Below are 18,583 nucleotides of genomic sequence, written 5' to 3' on the forward strand. Positions count from 1 at the left end.
AAGTCCGATCCATGCTCAAAGCTTTCAATAGTCCCTGCCCTACCCTGAAAACTGGTTCAGCCCCTTGATCTCTGTACCTCAAGCATTCAGGGGCCACTCTGCCTCTAACCTTGCACTCTCTCAGACACCCACCAGGACAGGGAGTGCCATGGCCAGGCTGCAGCCGGCCAGTTTCCACCGCACACACAGCACCTCCCACAGTGCCTGATGGGCAGGATGCTCTCCACAAATGCTTGGTGAATGGACAAATATGGACATTCCGCTAGAAGCTATGATTTACGTGGACCATGGAGTAGTCATATAAGTGTGGATTAAAAAAAAAATGTGTATCTTACAACTTACCAAGTCAATCCCAGGGATTGACTTCTAGCTCTATTACCAGCTACTTTTAAGATTTAGTGAAAGTCCTTTCACCTCAGCCCCCTTATTTCTAGTACACCCTCAAAGCCGCTTAAGCTTCAGGGAGGTGGCAGCATCAGGTGAGGCGAAGGCCAGAACTCCGGAGGCAAGCAGACCTGGACCCAAGATCCATTCTCCCATCTAAAAGCTCTGCACGCTGCAACGTACCTAACCGCTGACTCTCAGTTTCCTCACGATCTGCAAGATTACCCACCTTGCAGGTGGTGGTGAGACTGAAATAAGAGGCTTCATGTAAAGTCATCTGCACAGAGTGGACACTGGACCACAAGACGCTACAGTCATGCTTTATTTACATGGCACTGGACATCACAAAGTTCTTTCATCAGTGTTTTATTCTCAAGGGCAAGCTTGGAAGAAGGATGTGTGGTGTGGAGATAGAAGAACACAGACTCTGTGGTCAGGGCCTGGGTTTGCGTCCTGGCCATGTTTAATGCCATCTATAAAATGGTGTTCACAGCGCTCGCTTCGGCCGCACATATACTAAAATTGGAACGATACAGAGAAGATAAGCATGGCCCCTGCGCAAGGATGACACGCAAATTCGTGAAGGGTTCCATATTAAAAAAAAAAAAATGGTGTTCACAGTAGTACCTTCTTTCACTGGGTAGCTGAGGGGACTGAATGTGAAAGGCAGAATGCCTCGGAGATAAATGCCCGTTTTCCAAATTACATTCTTACCACAAACACCACAAGGATATGTTCCCTTCAGAGCCACAGATGATTGATTGAAAAGGAAGTCATGGAATCCAGGACCAGGCCTGGATATAGCTATAACCTAGATCCCACCTTCATTCCTATGGTTTCAGAGGTACACCCTCCTCACCCCAGTATCTTGCCACCTTGATTGCCCTGGTTCCTGAAAGAACACTCCAGGCAACTACCAGCGTAGCTGGGAACCCCTGGCACGTAGCTGGGAACCCCTGGCACCGTGGGACAAGGAGCGCTCCAGGCAGTTCCTGAAGGACTGCCCTCCTGGAAGGCTCTGCCGGAGAAGAGGCCCAGCCACGAGCGCGTCCCCGGGGCTGGGGGAAGGGCTCAGGCTCGTGACCTCTGCACAGCTCTCCCGCCCTCCCCACTTCTCCCTCTGCCCAGAATGAAATCTCCCACGGCCTTCCTCTAGCCCCTGACCCTATTCCACCCTAAGAATCCCAGCCTCTTTCTTATTTTGAAAAGAAGAGGGCTAGAATCCAAGTATTTATTTATATATTTTTTTCTTTTTCCTTGTTTCCTCTCTTCTAACTTAAAAGCAATTAACACACCGAAGAATGCACGTATTTAAATGAAGGGAGCTAACTAGCAACACAATTGCCTGGGTACAGACCCACAGGGCTGTGGTGATCCTGAACTGTTAACCGTGGGGTTAGGTGTGCGACACCCAGAGAGGGTATGGAGAAGGTGGGGGAATAATTTGCTTGGTTTTCCCAGGACTCTGGTATCCAAAATGGGGTGCTCAGGACAAACCAGTGGGGTGTAGGAATAAAATACGAGACTGTCTACTGTCATCCCGTTCTTTTAAAATTTCTACATGCATGTTTTACAATGATAAACTTTATTATTAAAATGAAACATCTGTATCCCACGCTGATGGCCACATGTGCCAGGCCTGTTGTGCTTCACGTTAGCAACTCGTTTGCTTTTTTTTTGAGATGGAGTCTCTATCACCTATGCTGGAGTGCAGTGGTACCACCTGGGCTCACTGCAACCTCCGCCTCCCAGGTTCAAGTGATTCTCCTGCCTCAGACTCCTGAGTAGCTGGGATTACAGGCACCTGCCACCATGCTCAGCTAATTTTTGTATTTTTAGTAGAGACAGGGTTTCCCCATGTTGGCCAGGCTGGTCTTCAACTCCTGACCTCAAGTGATCCAGCTGCCTCAGCTTCCCAAAGTACCAGGATTATAGGCATCATTTCCTCTTCATAACAATGCTAGGAGATAGGTAATATTATTATCCCTACTTGACAGATGAGGAAACCGAGGCACAGAGAGTAAAGAGCTCACGCAAGTCACATGGTCAATAGTGGAGGCAGGATTCTAACCTGGGCAGTCTGGTCTGGAGCTGCTGTTCCTAAGTACTACCCATCCTCTCACATAATCCTACACACACTAACATGCACATCCTGTTGGTACAGGATCGTTTTGCTGCAGTCAGAGAACATGACCAGAAGTCTGGACTCATAGCTCAGGATACACTGGGGGGTAGGAGCTGGTATAGTGGATGCTAAAACCGGGGGCTCTTGGCAGGTGCCTGGGGAGGAGGCCAGAAGGCTCGATACACGCTGCCCATGTTTCCCCTCCCTGATTTTCTTTCAGTAATCACTTAGCCATGTGCCTTGTCTTGGATCCTGCACAGACCCTTGGATTCAGAGATAGCTGGAAGATAGGCCTTCTTCCCAGAGAGGTCATCACCTAATTCAGATGTAATGTTGACATTGTAATACAACATAGGAGTTGCTCAATAAATAGCTGTTGAAGGAGTAAATGATGTTCACTCATACCTTCCAATTTGTCTGATTTGTCTTCTTCATAAAAGAAGTGGCCAAGTTAGATTTTTAAATAAAAGCTGTAAAGACCAGAGCATATCAGAGCCCTTTTCCCACAAAGCAGTGTGCTGCCAGCCTAGAAGCCACCCCTGCTCCTCAGCCCCGGTTTCACACAGGGCCAATGAAGCGCTGACAGACACTCACATCACAGGCATACTTAGTGCAAGTGAAAGAGGAGGGGAAGGTGGGAGGGAAGGAAAAGAAGGTCACCAAGAAGTGACAAAGCACTCATCCAGCCAGGATTTAGCCGGTATATGCCAAACTCCATCCAGAGGCCTAATACCCCCACATGCCTGGGAGTCTAAATGTTGCTCCTCTGATCATCAGGTAATGACTGACCCTGGGATCCATCAGGTACACGGCGGAGTGTGCATCGTTCTGTTCTGTGCAGACACTGTAACCTAATCATCACCTGTCCCAGGCCAGGAAGCGTTTGTCTTTTGCCAACCCAGGCGACTGACCTCCACGTTAGGCCTTGTTAATACTGCTCTTGAAAAATTTGAAATCTCGAGTTAATATCTGGAAATAAGAAAACCTATTCAGAAACCAGCCTGCTGGCACACAGAAGCAACCTCAACACTGCCTGACATCAACCACCTGAGCAGTTTGCTGCCGCGGCCCCCATCTCTGCACTCGCCCGGGTTTGGACCTGGTGCTCTGAACATTTCTCACATAGACATTTCAACAAATAACCTTTCTCCAGGAAAAAGCAGCATGATTTTCTGAATTAAATCCCAGTTCTGAGAATCAGAAAAACAAAATTTTTAGGTACAAAAGCAAAGTTTTCCACCTGCACAGGCTCTTTATTGAGAGACCTAAAGCAAAATGTTTTCTATGAAACCAAACAAAAGAATTATGCCTAAGAGCTGCTTTAAATTACAAGAGTTCCTTTGCAGTAATTATGGGTAAAAATGCAGAAAACAATCAAGGCAAATAAAGTTTTTCTTTTAACTAGCGATGGATGAGAATATAACAATGATAAACACTGCTCTCCTTCCAAACAAACAAAATCAAGCCAGGTTGGCATCATTCTATATACCAAGCCTAAGCCTTAACAATGTATGATGAAGGCTTTACATGTCAAATTTATACATATGGAATAATTTACCATTTAGTCCTATCCTCTATGTGCTCAGGAGTCTACAGTTAAATTATAAAAGCCCTAAATTAGCCTAAGTGAACAAAAAAATTCCTATGCCTAATTTAAAAAATACTAAGGAAAACTGAGATGGTTCAAGTATTCGAATTTGTACTGAAATAAACAGTCAAACCTGTGGGCAGCTGTCAGTTGCAAAAAACACTGTAGAAATCCTGTACAATTGTATCTTTTCACATGACTAAACATCCTTATGGCAAAATAATGCATTACTCCAAGATCCTGAAGCCCTGATTTAGGGGCAGAGGCATTACAATACACGTCTGAGCTCATTGCCTCTTTGAAGCATTTTTGTCACCGGAGGACTTCCATTTTCCACACCGCATAATCACTCCTCTGCCCTGCTTGTCAGAGGCAGACTGCAGACACCACACGCATGCTGACGCTGGGAAAGAACCCATCCCCCGATGGCTGAGCACAAACACGCCGCAGCCACCATCTCATCGGTGATTTCTATTGTAACCAAAGCGACACAGCCAGAGAGCAAGACACAAGGGACAGCACCCGGCGCCTCGGCCCTATGCAGAGCTGATGATGAAAATGGCACTTACTGTTGATGAGAAAAAATCATTCCTTATGTTTAAGCGAAAGCTCCAAGTTCCCGGCCGCACCTCCACCTCCCAGGGCCGAGGCAGCCCCTCCCCCTGCCCGGCGTGCCCTCTTCACTGGTTCAGCATCTTGTACAGAGGCGGACGCAGCCCTCTCCAAGGCTCCTTGTGAGCATGGCTGGCTCGCAGGCACAGGGCAATGCCAGCAGGAAGGAAGACACCTTCTCCCCTGCTAACTGCAATTTTTAATCTCAGTTTTCTCCCTTCCAATAAACAAATATCTCCAGCTCTTTCCTCACACACACAGTCTTTGTTCTGACGCTCCAGGATTGCAACGCTGGGAGAAGAAAGTCACAGTGTTATCTTGGCTATGGGTTATTTATGAAGTGCTATAAACGGAGAGACGAAACATTTAATTTGGGGCAGGCAAAAGAGGATTTCTGTCCTCCACAAATTAAATTTCTCTGTTTCAGGTTTAAAAGAAACAGCAAAATCTGAAGCCCCTGAGTCCAATAGGAATGCCTTCCTCTTGTCCTCTTGAAGAAGAAATTTCCCTGTGGGGGTTTTCTGCTCTGTCCTTTTGGTCCTGAACATCCTGGTTTAGGAGGGTCAGATAGTTCATTTAGTTTATCTGCTTCATGCACAAAAATTCTATTTTGCAGTATAAAGGGAATTCATTGCAGAGGAAGAAATTTTGTAACTTTCCTTGCTAGCTCCTCCCAGGACTTACCATAACGTGTCTGAAAATTCCACCTTATTCATACCCTCAGTTTCTCCGGACAATCCTGAGTGGCAGCGCTTGGTTTGTGTCTAGTCTACCTCAGACTCATTCCCAGCCTTATTCTGAGACTCGATATCATTTTTCAGGAGTCCCTAAAGCCCAACATTTAGTCATTATTGTATCCCTACCTTGACACATAGCAAACACATGCTACACCAGTGGAATCAGAAGTGCAGACCTGGCAATAGTTCTCCCAAAATGCTGCATCGAACTCAGGCCCACGTGGTTGGCTGTTCCTGCAACCTGCTGAGCACGAACCTCTGAGGCTCAGTACACTGGACCTGCCTGATGCCGGCCATCAGGATACTTGCTCATTACGCCAGTGACGGCTACTCTTTCCTTGGGGGAGCTCCTCAATCCTCAAGGAAGCCATTTCTGCAGGGTCTGGGAACAGCGGCCACCCATTCTAGAGGCAGAAGGATCAGACTGATGGGAAGGAAAATGGAGTGAGGAGGCTCACATCTGGCTCCCCCTGTGCTAAAATAATCCCTAAATCCTTCCAGTCCCACTGGATCAGGCAACCTGCTAAGACCAACGCAAGTCAACTTCATGACTAGCAGCATTGTTTGGTCTTCCAGAAAACCTTGAGAAAATACAGATAAGAGCTTGAGAGCAATGAAAAGCTTTATCAGTCTAAAAAGGCACACATATTTCTGCCCATTCTGCAAGGCATGGAAAACAATCTTAACACACAACTGCCACGGTCATAACTTCTGAGTTTAATGATAACATTTTAATTGCCACTATTATAAAATAGGTGAGCTTTTCAGGTTGGCAGGCAAAATTTAAAAGTTATGCTTAGTTTAAAAAGTTCCTTTGGATGGATTTGATATTTCTGATAGTGAGAGCAATTCAGTGTAAACAGGAAGGAGCTAATCTTTGAGGTCATACGGTACTAGGAAAGCCCCTCCTTGTCAGTGGCTTAATAAGGACGACAGGCTTTGCTAGTGGTGCTACCGTCAGAAATTCAGGAAAGAGAACATAAAATTGATGACATTTGTTCATGACATGTTATAAACATCTTCCATAACGAACATTTAGAAAGTACAGATAAGCAAAAAGAAAATTAAAATCATTTTCATTAAAATGATTCCAACCAAGAGAAAAACCAATGTAAACTTTCTCGGAGGGTATGCCTTTCTACTTCGCTGTCCAACCTATATCAGCAGGCACTGAACGCTTTCATCAGATTATTCACACATGCTGCTAGAAAGAGCCTTTAAAAAGAGTTCCTCACCCTGATCCCAAGTCTCTAAAAGAATTCACCAAAATGTGCAACCTGCCAGAGGGACTCACTGAAGACACAGCCCCACCTATGTCTACAGAGCTCTGGTTCATATGACAAGCTGGGTTTTCATTAAGGAAATGGGGAGGGAGTTCTGGGAAACAAAAGTAGATGAATTTTTAAGGAGTTCAACTATTGGATTTTTAAAACTAAGGGGAGGCATAGGTGAGATCAGGTGGCAGGTCAACTCCTTCTCTGGCATCAGTCCCATTGAGGGGATGAGATCCAAGGACCGTCTTTTCAGAGCTTCAGACTGTGCTGGCTGTGAAGGTTAACCCTGCATCTTTTTGTCTGTCACCCAACAATTTGTATCTCAGCTGTTCTTAGGTAATCCAGATGCCTCCAAAACAGAGGATCACACATATTGGCAGTTCTGAAGGACACTTTCTTTAATTTAGTTGTCTGTCCTGCATTCGGAAGTTTTGCTGAGTCACTTTTCAAAGACGTTATCGAAGGCTGGGTGCGAGTGGCTCATGCCTGTCATTCCAGCACTTTGGGAGGCAGAGGTGGGAGGATCACTTGAGCCCAGGAGCTCAAGACCAGCTTGGGCAATATGGTGAAACCCCATTTCTACAAAAAACAAACAACAACAACAAAAAATTATCTGGGCATGGTGGTGTGTGCTTATAGTCCCAGCTACCTGGGAGGCTGAGGCAGGAGAACTGTTTGAGCCTGAGAGGTCGAGGCTTCAGTGAGCTGTGACTGTGCCACTGTATTCCAGCCTGGGTCATACAGCCAGACCTCGTCTCAAAAAAAAAAAAAAAAAAAAAAAAAAGAAGAAAAAAGGAAGGAGAGTGGCTAATAGGCACAGTCAAAAAAAAAAAGTTTAGAATATTTCTTGTCGTCAACTTGGGTTCTACATAATTACAATCCCCAAACATATATACAATCAGCATCAGGGAGTCTATGTAATGCTTTAAATGACCTCTGTTGAAAGTATCTGCATGTTTCATAACAGTGTAGATGTCACCATTGCGAGAAGCTGCCCAAGGGCCCATGAGAACTTTTAAAAGCTCCCAGAGCAACTCTGAGGGACAGCCAGTCACGGGCCTCTCTATACCCACACCAGGGCCCATGTAATCTTATGTGCATGTTTCTGTCCCGGGCAGAGTTCCCACTGTCCTTGGCTAAATTATCGACCTTCTCTGAGCTGCAATTTCCCTCTCTGTAAAATGAAGAATCACACTGACTTTGCAGTGTTGTTTTAAGAATTAAAATGAAATAATCTATGTGAGGAAACTGGCACTTAAAAAATAAGCAATGTTGGTTTCCTCTCCTATCTATCCAACAATGGAGTCTACCACCCGAAATGATCAGAAATCTAATGTAGTTTTTAAGGAAGCCTATCCTAAATTCCATTTTTTCCTCCAGTGAATTAAACCTGATTTATTGAGGCCTTGGACTTCTGAAAACCGTTCTAAACCTTAGTTTTCTAAAACCATTCTAAACCTTAGTCTTCTAAAACCATTCTAAAGTTAGTTTTGTAGTTAAGATCTTGCAGTAACGAGGCCAGGTACCTACATAGGATCGCCTTCCAATCTTTTTTTTTTTTTTTTGAGACAGAGTCTCAAAATGTCACCCAGGCTGGAGGGCAGTGGCGCAATCTCGGCTCACTGCAACCTCCGCCTCCCAGGTTCAAGTGATTCTCCTGCCTCAGCTTCCTGAGTAGCTGGGATTACAGGTGTGTGCCACCACGCCCAGCTAGTTTTTGTAGTTTTGGTAGAGACGGGGTTTCACCATGTTCACCAGGCTGGTCTCAAACTCCTGACTGCAGGTAATCCACCTGCTTCGGCCTCCCAAAGTGCAGGGATTACAGGCGTGAGCCACTACGCCTGGCCAATCTTATTTTTAACAAGAAATGCTCTTCCCTGCCACAGGGCCAAAGCAGCAGAATACTGTGGGTAGGATGGAAGACGCTGCATGATGTCCTGGATCCTGTGGGCAAATGAAGCCATCAGGGCACCCTGCAGAGCAATTTCTTGTTGCCACTGTTCAAACGTAAAGTTTGCAGCCTGTGCTTCCAACCCTTCCCTTCCTTTGTACAACGCCCAGGGTGAAGTGAGCATCAGGGATTCTATGTAAGGCTGATTCTATGTAAGGCTGATTATGACAGGTCCAAGTTTGCTGCCTCAACCCACAGATTCACCTGAACAATACACTCAGCTAAGAGCTTCTTAGATTCTAGCTGTCTGTCTCAGCCTGGCCCTTGCTTTAAAATAAGAAAAATGATTCCCTCCCAAATTCCTCAGTGCTGAAGGGATTAGGCACTCAGCATGAACTGCTCATTTCAGTGTTTCAAATGAGAGGGTCTGGGCTGTCAGGGAGGTGAAACTGCCCGAGTTGAAATCCTGGTTACGTCACATGCTGGCTATGTAACTATGGGTAAGTTGCTTAGCTTCAGTCCTCAGTTTCCTTCTCAGTGTGTAAAATGGGACAATGGTATCTACTTTCCAGAATCACAGTGAAGTTTAAGTGAAATCATACACAAAAGGCATATTGCTAAGAATATAGGCAGCTGACAACATATTTGCTATTTCAACTCCTTTTCCCCCAGCTGTGCTTTCCAAAAAGATCAATAAAATTTTACCCACTGTTTTATCTCTTTCCCACCAAAAGGCTGGCTGAAGACAGGCAAAGAGTGAGCGAGGAAAGCAAACAGCCTGTTAAACTCCAAAGTGATATAAGCAGAGCATGAATGATTAAAAATGGACTGTCACTCTAACCTTCAAGAAACATTAGCCAGATCTTGATCCTGTATGATCCATGAATGTGTGTGATGCCATCATACCCTCGACTAGTGCCAAGGGCTCGAGAAGACTTACACTATAAAGGCAACCACAAAGACACAATTTATCCCACAGAAATGATCTTATTCTTAACGAATGCACTGAAACATTTATTCATTTCAACAAACATCTGATGCACTATTCTAAGCTCTGAGAATGAGGTAGTCCAGTTGCAGGCCTCACTGGCGAAAGACCTCTCATCACTAGAGGTCACCAACAGAATCATCTTCCACTCAATACACACACGACTTCAGAGCCTTCTCATGGAAAAGTAACTAAAACAACCACTCCATAAATGCTGGCTCACATGTGCTGTGCTGGCCCTATACCAAAGATATGATACATATCCTCACAGCAGACAGCACCAGTGGCCTCTGATGTAAGCCAATTAGACCCATTTTACAGACTTAGAAACTGAGGCCTAGAAAGGTTAAATCACATACTCAAGTTTTCACAGTGATTAAGTGAGAAAGTCAGGAATGGTTCAAAACTTGTACTCCTAATCCTTACTTAGGTTTCCACCATGCATTTCTGTAGTTTTTTTTTCTTTCCCCCAATTGGCTGTGGAGAGAAGTTGAATTTGGGCCAGTCTATGTTGCCAGCCAAATCCCCCTAATATTTGTCTTCAGCAAACCCTCCACTGCTAAGGAACCAGGCATGACTCAGATATTTTTTCAGAAGGCCAATATTTAGCTGAGATTTAAAGTCCTCTAAGATTTAGCCCCAGCCCATCTTTCTAGCTCATCTCCTACGTTTGGGGCCAATGGGGCTTCTCTTCACTTCCTGAATGGCTTCGACGCTGCTCTATTCTGTACCTGTTTGCTCTCAACATATGTGTCTCTCTCTCTGCCACCAGTAACCGCAATCCCTCATTCAGGACCATCTGGGAACGCAGCCCCTCTGTAAGGATCTTCCTGATCCCAGGAAGATGGGATCTGAGCTCTCAAACCACTTGGTTTTACAGCTGCTCAGATACCTACTCCCACTAACGTAACTGACTCAACTTATTTAGCCCGGTGCCTCTGTTGACTGACTCAGGTTCACTTGTGGTTTCCAGTAAACAATGAGGTAAAGAAGATGCCAAATTATTAAGAGTATCTTACTTTCATCACCCCCCAATTCTTTATTCACCTTATAGGTTCCTGTATATTCCTAATTCTATGTGTTGTTCAAAACATCTGAGTATACTGCTATGGAAAGGACCTGTGTGGCCAGTGGAAGCACAGCTGCACAAGCAGTCCCAAGGCCAAGCGACTGTTCTCCGTATGCCAGGTGGCCACTGAATAAACATCCACTTGGGGTTTGTCTTTAGAGAGGGAATTTGAAGACATTTAAGAACTTCAGGCATCACCATCATTTTAGGGGGAGAGATAAAATTATCAGCACTATTTCTGATAAGATTGCACTAGCCAACATAGCTTTGATTTGTGGCCCTTTGATTTAGGACTTGGCTGTGTCCAAATCCACATCCTAGGACAAGACACCCATGGGAGACCTGGCACTCTGAGCCCACACACTTAGAGTAGACTCCTGCCCCTGCCTTGAGTGCGGGTGGCGGGGCAGTCATGGGCCCCCAGCCTCCAGAAACCAGGCCTGTGCCCTCACCTGCCTGATTTGCCATACTGAGGCAGGAGCAATAGGCATGGCTCCGCTGTGGGGACACATAAATGCTAACACAGAGTCAGAATTTCTAAACAATACCCCCTCCGAAGGATCCCTTTCCAAATAAGTTTCCAACCCTTATTTAAAACTACTCTAATGCATGTGAAGTTGTAAGCTAAAGAAAAAATATTAAGGTGGGATATACTAGCATCTAGGTTTTTTTATAACACGGAAAGAATTTCCACTCATTTTTATCAAACTTTGCCTTAATCTGTAAACTTATAAAATTGCTGGATCATCTTAGAGGAAGGCTGGGCTCAGTTTACTAGATCTGTAAAGTAATTACTGTTCCTGGAGAGTAAGAATCATTTTTAGCCCATTTCTTACCTTGATCCGATGACATCAAAAAGATGTTGCCAACGATCGTTAATTTTGTTGAGCTTGTCATCGATCTCAGCTGCTCTCGATTTGTTGCTGGCCTTCATCAGCTGGTCACCCATCTGCTTTAACTGTAACTTGTTTTCACTAAACAAGTTTATTTCTTCCATGCAGTCCTGGCAAAGGCACCAAAACATTAAAAAAAAAATTGGCCCGGTATAATGGCTCATACCAATAATCCCAGCAGTTTGGGAGGCCGAGGCAAGAGGATCACTCGAGTCCAGGAGTTCAAGACTAGCCTGTGCAACATAGCAAGACCCCACTTCTGAAAAAACTAGCCAGGTATGCTGGCACATGTCTGCAGTCCCAGCTACTCGGGTGGCTGAGGTGGGAGGACCCCTTGAGCCCAGAAGGTTGAGGCTGCAGTGAGCTATGATCTCGCCACTGCACTCGAGCACAGTGAGACACTGTCTCAAAACCTCATACCTTCTAATGAAGCTAACTTTTCAGTGAGTAGCTAAAAAGTCAGGCAACGAGCATCAGGCAAATGCAAAATATGTAAGGCAATAATTACTTTGGTTTTAATAGTTACCTAATTTAAAAGCTCTCTGTTTCCTCTCACAGATTTCTTTTAACCTACTTGGGAACTGAGGACAACTGAGCATAACGAATTAGGCTGCTGTCGTTTACAGTTTTCTAGAGGGTTGACTGAGTGGTGTTTTGGGTGACTGCAGCAAGAATGTTATTACTTTTCCCTGTACAGATCAGTGACCATTTCAAAATTATGAGCCTCACTGCTTTTGGCCTCTTCCCTTTGGCAAGGGGAGCTGCTGCTGCTGCTTTTTTTTTTTGAGATGGACTTTTTACTCTGTTGCCCAGGCTGGTGTGCAATGGCACCATCTCGGCTCATTGCAACCTCCACCTCCCAGGTTCAAGAAATCCTCCTGCCTCAGCCACCCAAGTAGCTGGGATTACAGGCGCCCACCACCACACCAGGCTAATTTTTGTATTTTTAGTAGAGATGAGGTTTCACCATGTCAGCCAAGCTGGTCTCGAACTCTTAACCTCAGGTGATCCACCTGCCTCGGCCTCCCAAAGTGCTAGGATTACAGGAATGAGCCACCGCGCCTGGCCAACGAGAGCTTCTTAGTAACAACTAGAGAAACTCTAACTCATTTGGGGTATCAGCTGATGTGTAAGCCCCTTCCCTGGTCAAACTTCCTAATGGGGAGAAAGCAACTCCCCTCAGTACCATGCCCACTGACAATGGTCTCACACTCCCATCTCTCTGGAACCTTCTCTCTTCCCACTGGTCTCTCAAAAGGACAAAAAATAGTGAAGTCCCTTCAAATTTCTAAAATGCTACCGGAAGCACCCGTAACCCTGCACCTGTTTGGGCCTACGAGTGAGGAGGGCCGACAATTCCACGGTAGTCAGAACTACATCCACCTGGGTATCCTCCCGTACCTTCTGTAACTTTTCAATCATTTCTTCAATACTAATGTCCGCTGTCTGTAGAACTTTGTTTTCCATCTGCACCAGCCAGGCACACAACTCTTTATTTTTTTCATTGAATACAATCCATGTATTGAGTCTGTCTTCAATCTCCTGTTTACGTATAGCCACCTGCAAATGAAAATACATTTGGCAGCTGAGTATAGCCAGGAAGGAAAGCACCCCCTTCTCTCCCTCACATCAAAAAGACTGAGTTTCATTCATTTTAATCAGTAGCTCTCTACACTCACCCTTGTCTGGCTTTGCCTCTTAAAAACCTAGGGTTTCACATCAACAGAAGTTCCTTACACCTGTGATAAATGCCATAAAAAATAACAAATACTGTACCTGAAACGTAGCTGATTGGAAGGACTGTTTTACCCAATACTTGTGTGTTACTATCCAGTTATATTAAAAATTAAAAACAGGAAAGGCTAGATGAAGATATAACCCAAATCCTTGCCCTTTTAACAACAAATCAAATCCTTATACCAACATAAGGACAACGTCCTGTTTAACAACTATTAATCCAGATAGAATGTAAATCAAACATTTATAATGCAAATGGACCAGGAAAACTACAGCCATTTAAATGTCCTATTGTTATGCTTCAAAACAAAGTAAAACCAAAAACAATGTACATCACTCATTTAACCCACTTTCCTGTTAAGCACTGGATTTTGGATGGAAACCATGGATATATCGCCAACAGCTGGTCTGCAGCAAGCAGGCTGACCCCAAAATACCCAATGCCCCATTACGCATAAGTAGCCCCTAAACTGACATCAGCTAAGGGTCCTCCTCCTTAAAGGTTTAAATTTCACTAAATATAAATTTAAATAATGCAAATCAGCCTTACTAGATGTACAAAAGTATTCCTAGGTTTTAAGAATCTTCAGAATCGTAGGGTTAAAAGGGGGTGGCTCTTTGGTAAAGTTTTGACACCCCACTATATGGACCAGGAAACCAAGGTTGAATTCTCTGAGATTTTCCTGCTGTGTATAAAGAAACTCTGCTCTTTAAGGAGGAGAAAATACTGAATGCTTATATATCCTACCCAGGCAAACGTGTTAAAAACGCTTGAAAAACTATCCGAAATTTCCATTCCTCAGGGCATCTGTTTATCTTTTAAAAATCCTGGCATTTTGCACAGTGTCATCCTGATTGATTTCATAATAGTAACAATTAGGAACATCTGGGCCGCAGTCTTCCTGTGTACCGTAACTTTCAGAACACTTTTCATATATTCTAAACATTTTCTTTTATATAAAATTTAAAAAGTTCTAAAAGAAAATTTAAAATTAGGGTACATTGTGAATATTAAATACTAAAATCAAGAAGGAGAACGTGCCTGAATTTCAACTTTTTAAATACATCTCTTAATTCACAAAAATGAGATTAAGGAATTTATTTTCACTAGAATTCTATGTTCTTAAAACAAAGATCTTTAAGACTATTTGAATCCCTTAATTCAATCCTTATCCTGTCACAAGCCTATACCATATAATACTCTATTAACACAATCCCATTCTTAATAAGTCAAAGTGATCCATTGAGACAACATAGCAGTTGATCACTTCTCTTAGAGAATTTTAGAAACCGGCTACTTGAAATAAACATCAGATTGCCTGTGAATGCAGAGTACTCATATGAAATGCTCCCATGCTTGCTGGGCATTAAGTAAGACTCCTGCTGTTAGGCCCAGAAGAGACTCCCCAGTAAAGGACCTCTTCACTGGGTCCTGCTTCTGATACACTGATTAGGGCTTGCCACCTACACAAGCCAGAGAGCAGTCTACACATCTGATCAGAATTGCAATTTCTGTCTCCACCTAAAGTGACTTTAAAAAAAGCTCATTAAAAGCGTGCAAAGTTCTAGCATTTAGCGCTGGAGAAACAAAAAGGGTCAAATCTGTTAAACCATGTTGCTGCCTTCTAAAGGAGCAGCGGCCAGGCCAGGGGTCCCACTGAAAAGGGCCTCCGGTTCAATGAAATTAAGCTCCTTTCTACTTTGTCTGGCCTTCAGAGACATTTCAATCCACTCCCAAACAGCCATGCCCTGCAGTGAGCTGACTTACCCTTAAGCAGAGGTCCTCCCATTGTCTGTGCAAATGCTCTATTTGCTCCTTCAAAACCATCACGTCTTCCACGAGAACGTGCCGGGTTAAGTCTGCCTTCATAGTTTGAAGTTCTTTCAAGTTCTGAGTCCAGCTAGCCAAAGACTGTTCTAGTTCCTGCATTTAATCACAAGAAGGGGGTAAAAAGCCTTCAACTCAAGCGGCTGTTGTTTCCAAACCTGTAGGCTAATCCTTTGATTAGACTCTGGGGGAGGGGAGGCCAGGAGAGGGGGAGGGACCTTCTGAATGGGAAACAGCCCAAGGCGAGCGCCTGCAGTTGTGGTTGGCCAGTTCTCCACCACCTTCTTCTCAAAGGAAAACTCTTTTCTACCTTTATTTTCATTTCCTCAGGTAGCTCTGATTTCGACAGAATTTATTCTATTTTAAAGTCATGTAGGTCTTTATTTAGAGGAAAGTGTATTTGGAATCTAATAATCTTGACATACACACACACGCACACATACAATTTTTAATCCTGAAACTACATTTCAGATAGATTTAAAATGTGATTTTCCATTAAAAAAACCCTAAGAAATGCATTTCTGCTATTGTGGCAATCATGTAACAGCAATGACTTCTGTTCAAAGGGAATTATTTTTGGCTAACTTTTGAAACTAATGAGTAAGTATAATGGAAGACAGAGATAAACTTTTCTAATAATTGGCAAAGATTAGTTAGCAGATAATTTTCTGGCCATGGAAACACCTATCTTTTGAAACGCAGCAATGGCTGGGCTCAGTGGCTCACACCTGTAATCCCAGCACTTTGGAAGCCCGAGGCGGGCAGATCACCTGAGGTCAGGGGCTTGAGACCAGCCTGGCCAACATGATGAAACCCTGTCTCTACTAAAAATACAAAAATTAGCTGGGCGTGGTGGCCTGTAGTCCCAGCTACTCGGGAGGCTGAGGCAGGAGACTCGCTTGAACCCAGGAGGCGGAGGTTGCAGTGAGCCAGGATCACTCCGCTGCACTCCAGCCTGGCTGACAGAGTGAGATTCCATCTCCAAAAAAAAAAAAAAAAAGAAGAAGCACTGTCATTGTCAAATTGAAACTTTGAAATCTAGGATTTACTCAAGAGATTTACTTTCACAGCAGGGAAGGTAAAAGGAAACAGCCAAAACACTCGAGTCCACCAGGTTTTTATTGTGCTTACAATTCTTCATGACTTGGCACATTTTAAGGGTCTCCAGTCCTATCTGTCAACTGAAACCTGAAATAAGATACTATGCCTTTTTAACTTTTATTATTTTGTTTTAGAGACAGGGTCTCACCCTGTTGCCCAGGCTAGAGTACAGTGGCATGATCATGGCTTACTGCAGCTTTGACTGACCTCTTGGGCTCAAGTGATCCTCATGCTTCAGCCTGCAGAGTAGCTGAGACTACAGGCACGCAGCACCACACCTGACTAATTTTTAAATTTTTTTGTAGAGATGGAAGTCTCATCGTTTTGCCCAGGCTGGTCTCAAACTCCCCAGCTCAAGTGATCCTCTTACCTCAGCCCCCTGAATTGCTGGGATGACAAGGGCAAGCCACCATGCCCTGCTGCTACTATGCCTAAAATCAGGGATGTTTGAAGGGCCCTAACAGTATGTTAATTCTGATTGATTTTCAGAGTTCTAAAAGCTACATTGGCATGATTTCATAACTTACCAACAACAATTTATGTTTAATAAAGTGGCCCAGAGAATTCTTTTAAAGGTTACATGTAGAATGAGGAATTAACACCTTTCTCAGAAGCTAAATCATTAGGTATTTAACATTTGTATTACTGCTTTTGGTCTCACAATTGGTTCCAGTAAAGTAGATGACAGCAGATTCCACAGTGGAACGCTCTGGAAAGCTATATAACATAAAGGGGCCACCTGCCAGCCGAGGTGTACCACTTACTGACTTGAAATTGGAGATCTGGAAACCGCTGAGCTTCAGACAGAGTTTCCCAGTCAGGTGGCAGGAAGCTCAGCCTGTCCAGTGCCCTGCTCAGAGGTGCTGGCTTGGCCGCCAAGTTATGCCCAGCTAGGTTTCACTCAGTATGGTCTGAATACTTATAATATTGACAGTCAGAAAGTGTACAGTCACTGGATAAGGTTGAGACTCCTGTTCTACTCTCACTGCCCTGCACTTTTCCCCTCTAACACTCACCATGTTCACAGACACAGACACACAGACACACACACACCCCTGTGCATACAGTGTGGCCATCTGGTGAACAGGTCTCTCTGGCAGACTGGACCATTAGCTCCACACATGGCAGGGACCATGACAACACCGCTCACTGATGCAGTGCCCAGAACCTGCCATGGTGCTGCTGCACAGCAAGGTTTCAGATACCAAAATGTATGGCTGAAAGGAAAACAATTTGGCAGTATGTCTCGAGAGCTTTAAAATGTTCATAAACACTACATGAAAAAAGTAAGGAGTCAAACAGTATATAGAATGAGGTCTCTTGTGGAAGTTTACTATAGCTGACGATCAGTTTGTATAAAAATGTCAACAATCATGCCTGTCTTTAAATTAAATTGCCCCAGATTTGCAACCAAACTGTCAGAGAGAAATCAGGTAAGTTTCCACCATCTTCATTCAACCAGATAAATTATCTATACCACAAGAATACGTGGAAATTTCCAATTTTTTATGTAACATGGGATGTAAAACTTCAAGTTGTTTGGCTACAAAAAGTGGTGTTGCACAGGATTTGACTAGACTCTGCAGTATCAGGACAGCATTTAGGCCTTGCCTATGGACTCAATTACCAGTGGAACTGTCAAGTCCCATTTTTCTGTACTACCATTTGGGAAAAAGAGGACTGAAAAAGAATGGGTATACAAATAAATTTTGGCCTGTATATGCATACTCTATCTTTGGAAGAATATACAACAAATCGGTAACATCGATTGCTTCTGTGGAGAGGAATTGATAAGAGAAAAATTTATCACATATACCTTTTGCACCTTCTGAATTTTGAGCCATGTGACTATATTACTTAAACAAAAATTATTTAAAAACCAAACTGTTCCAAGGACTCAATCTTTGGACAAGTGTTATGAAACACAGATGTCCATTGTAGCAATTTTCATAATAGTAAAGTTAGAATATACATGAAACATATATGTAAGGAAATCATTCCATTCCTCAACTTGGCTGTAGTGGGAATATACTTTTTCTCTTTTATCTTTTTCTTTTTGCAGCTGTGCTTAGAAGGGAATATAATTTTATGAGGAGGAAAGTCAAGCTCAAATTGGTCAAGTGGCTAGCATATTTCCCCCAGGTGAATCAGGAATGAAACACACTGATCCGGACAAGCTTTGGGTTACTTGGGATCTTTTTGGAATATGGTCATGGTTGAATGAACTCAATGCTCCTTCCCTTTCCCTGATTCTTTCCACTGATAAATAGGATGCTGAGACCATGAAAGCTGAAAAGATCCCACTGGAAACTGAGAAGTGTGATACTTGAAAAAAAATTACAGCTGCTCAAGGGTT

At 43.8% G+C, this 18,583-nt stretch overlaps 1 protein-coding gene and 1 non-coding gene across 16 annotated transcripts in view; one reads left to right on the forward strand and one right to left on the reverse strand.

The window, feature by feature from the left end:
• Positions 1-18,583, reverse strand: part of SYNE2 (spectrin repeat containing nuclear envelope protein 2) — a 374,347-nt gene that overhangs the window by 24,884 nt on the left and 330,880 nt on the right. For 14 of the 15 annotated variants that reach the window (XM_021941295.2, XM_021941294.2, XM_021941291.2 and 11 more), the window contains 3 exons: positions 15,067-15,222; positions 12,963-13,121; positions 11,505-11,671 (listed from right to left, as the gene is read on the reverse strand). In XM_021941295.2, coding sequence (XP_021796987.2) covers positions 11,505-11,671; positions 12,963-13,121; positions 15,067-15,222 — 482 coding nt within the window. Of the gene's footprint in view, positions 1-4,666; positions 7,245-11,504; positions 11,672-12,962; positions 13,122-15,066; positions 15,223-18,583 lie in introns of those variants that run through there. The other variant, XM_021941300.2, reaches the window with a different exon arrangement.
• LOC116275981 lies at positions 879-983 on the forward strand. Its single transcript, XR_004185447.1, has one exon. It is a non-coding gene; the product is annotated as a U6 spliceosomal RNA (small nuclear RNA).

Source organism: Papio anubis, chromosome 7, assembly GCF_008728515.1.
Source record: "Papio anubis isolate 15944 chromosome 7, Panubis1.0, whole genome shotgun sequence".
In the NCBI taxonomy this organism is placed as follows: domain Eukaryota; kingdom Metazoa; phylum Chordata; class Mammalia; order Primates; family Cercopithecidae; genus Papio; species Papio anubis.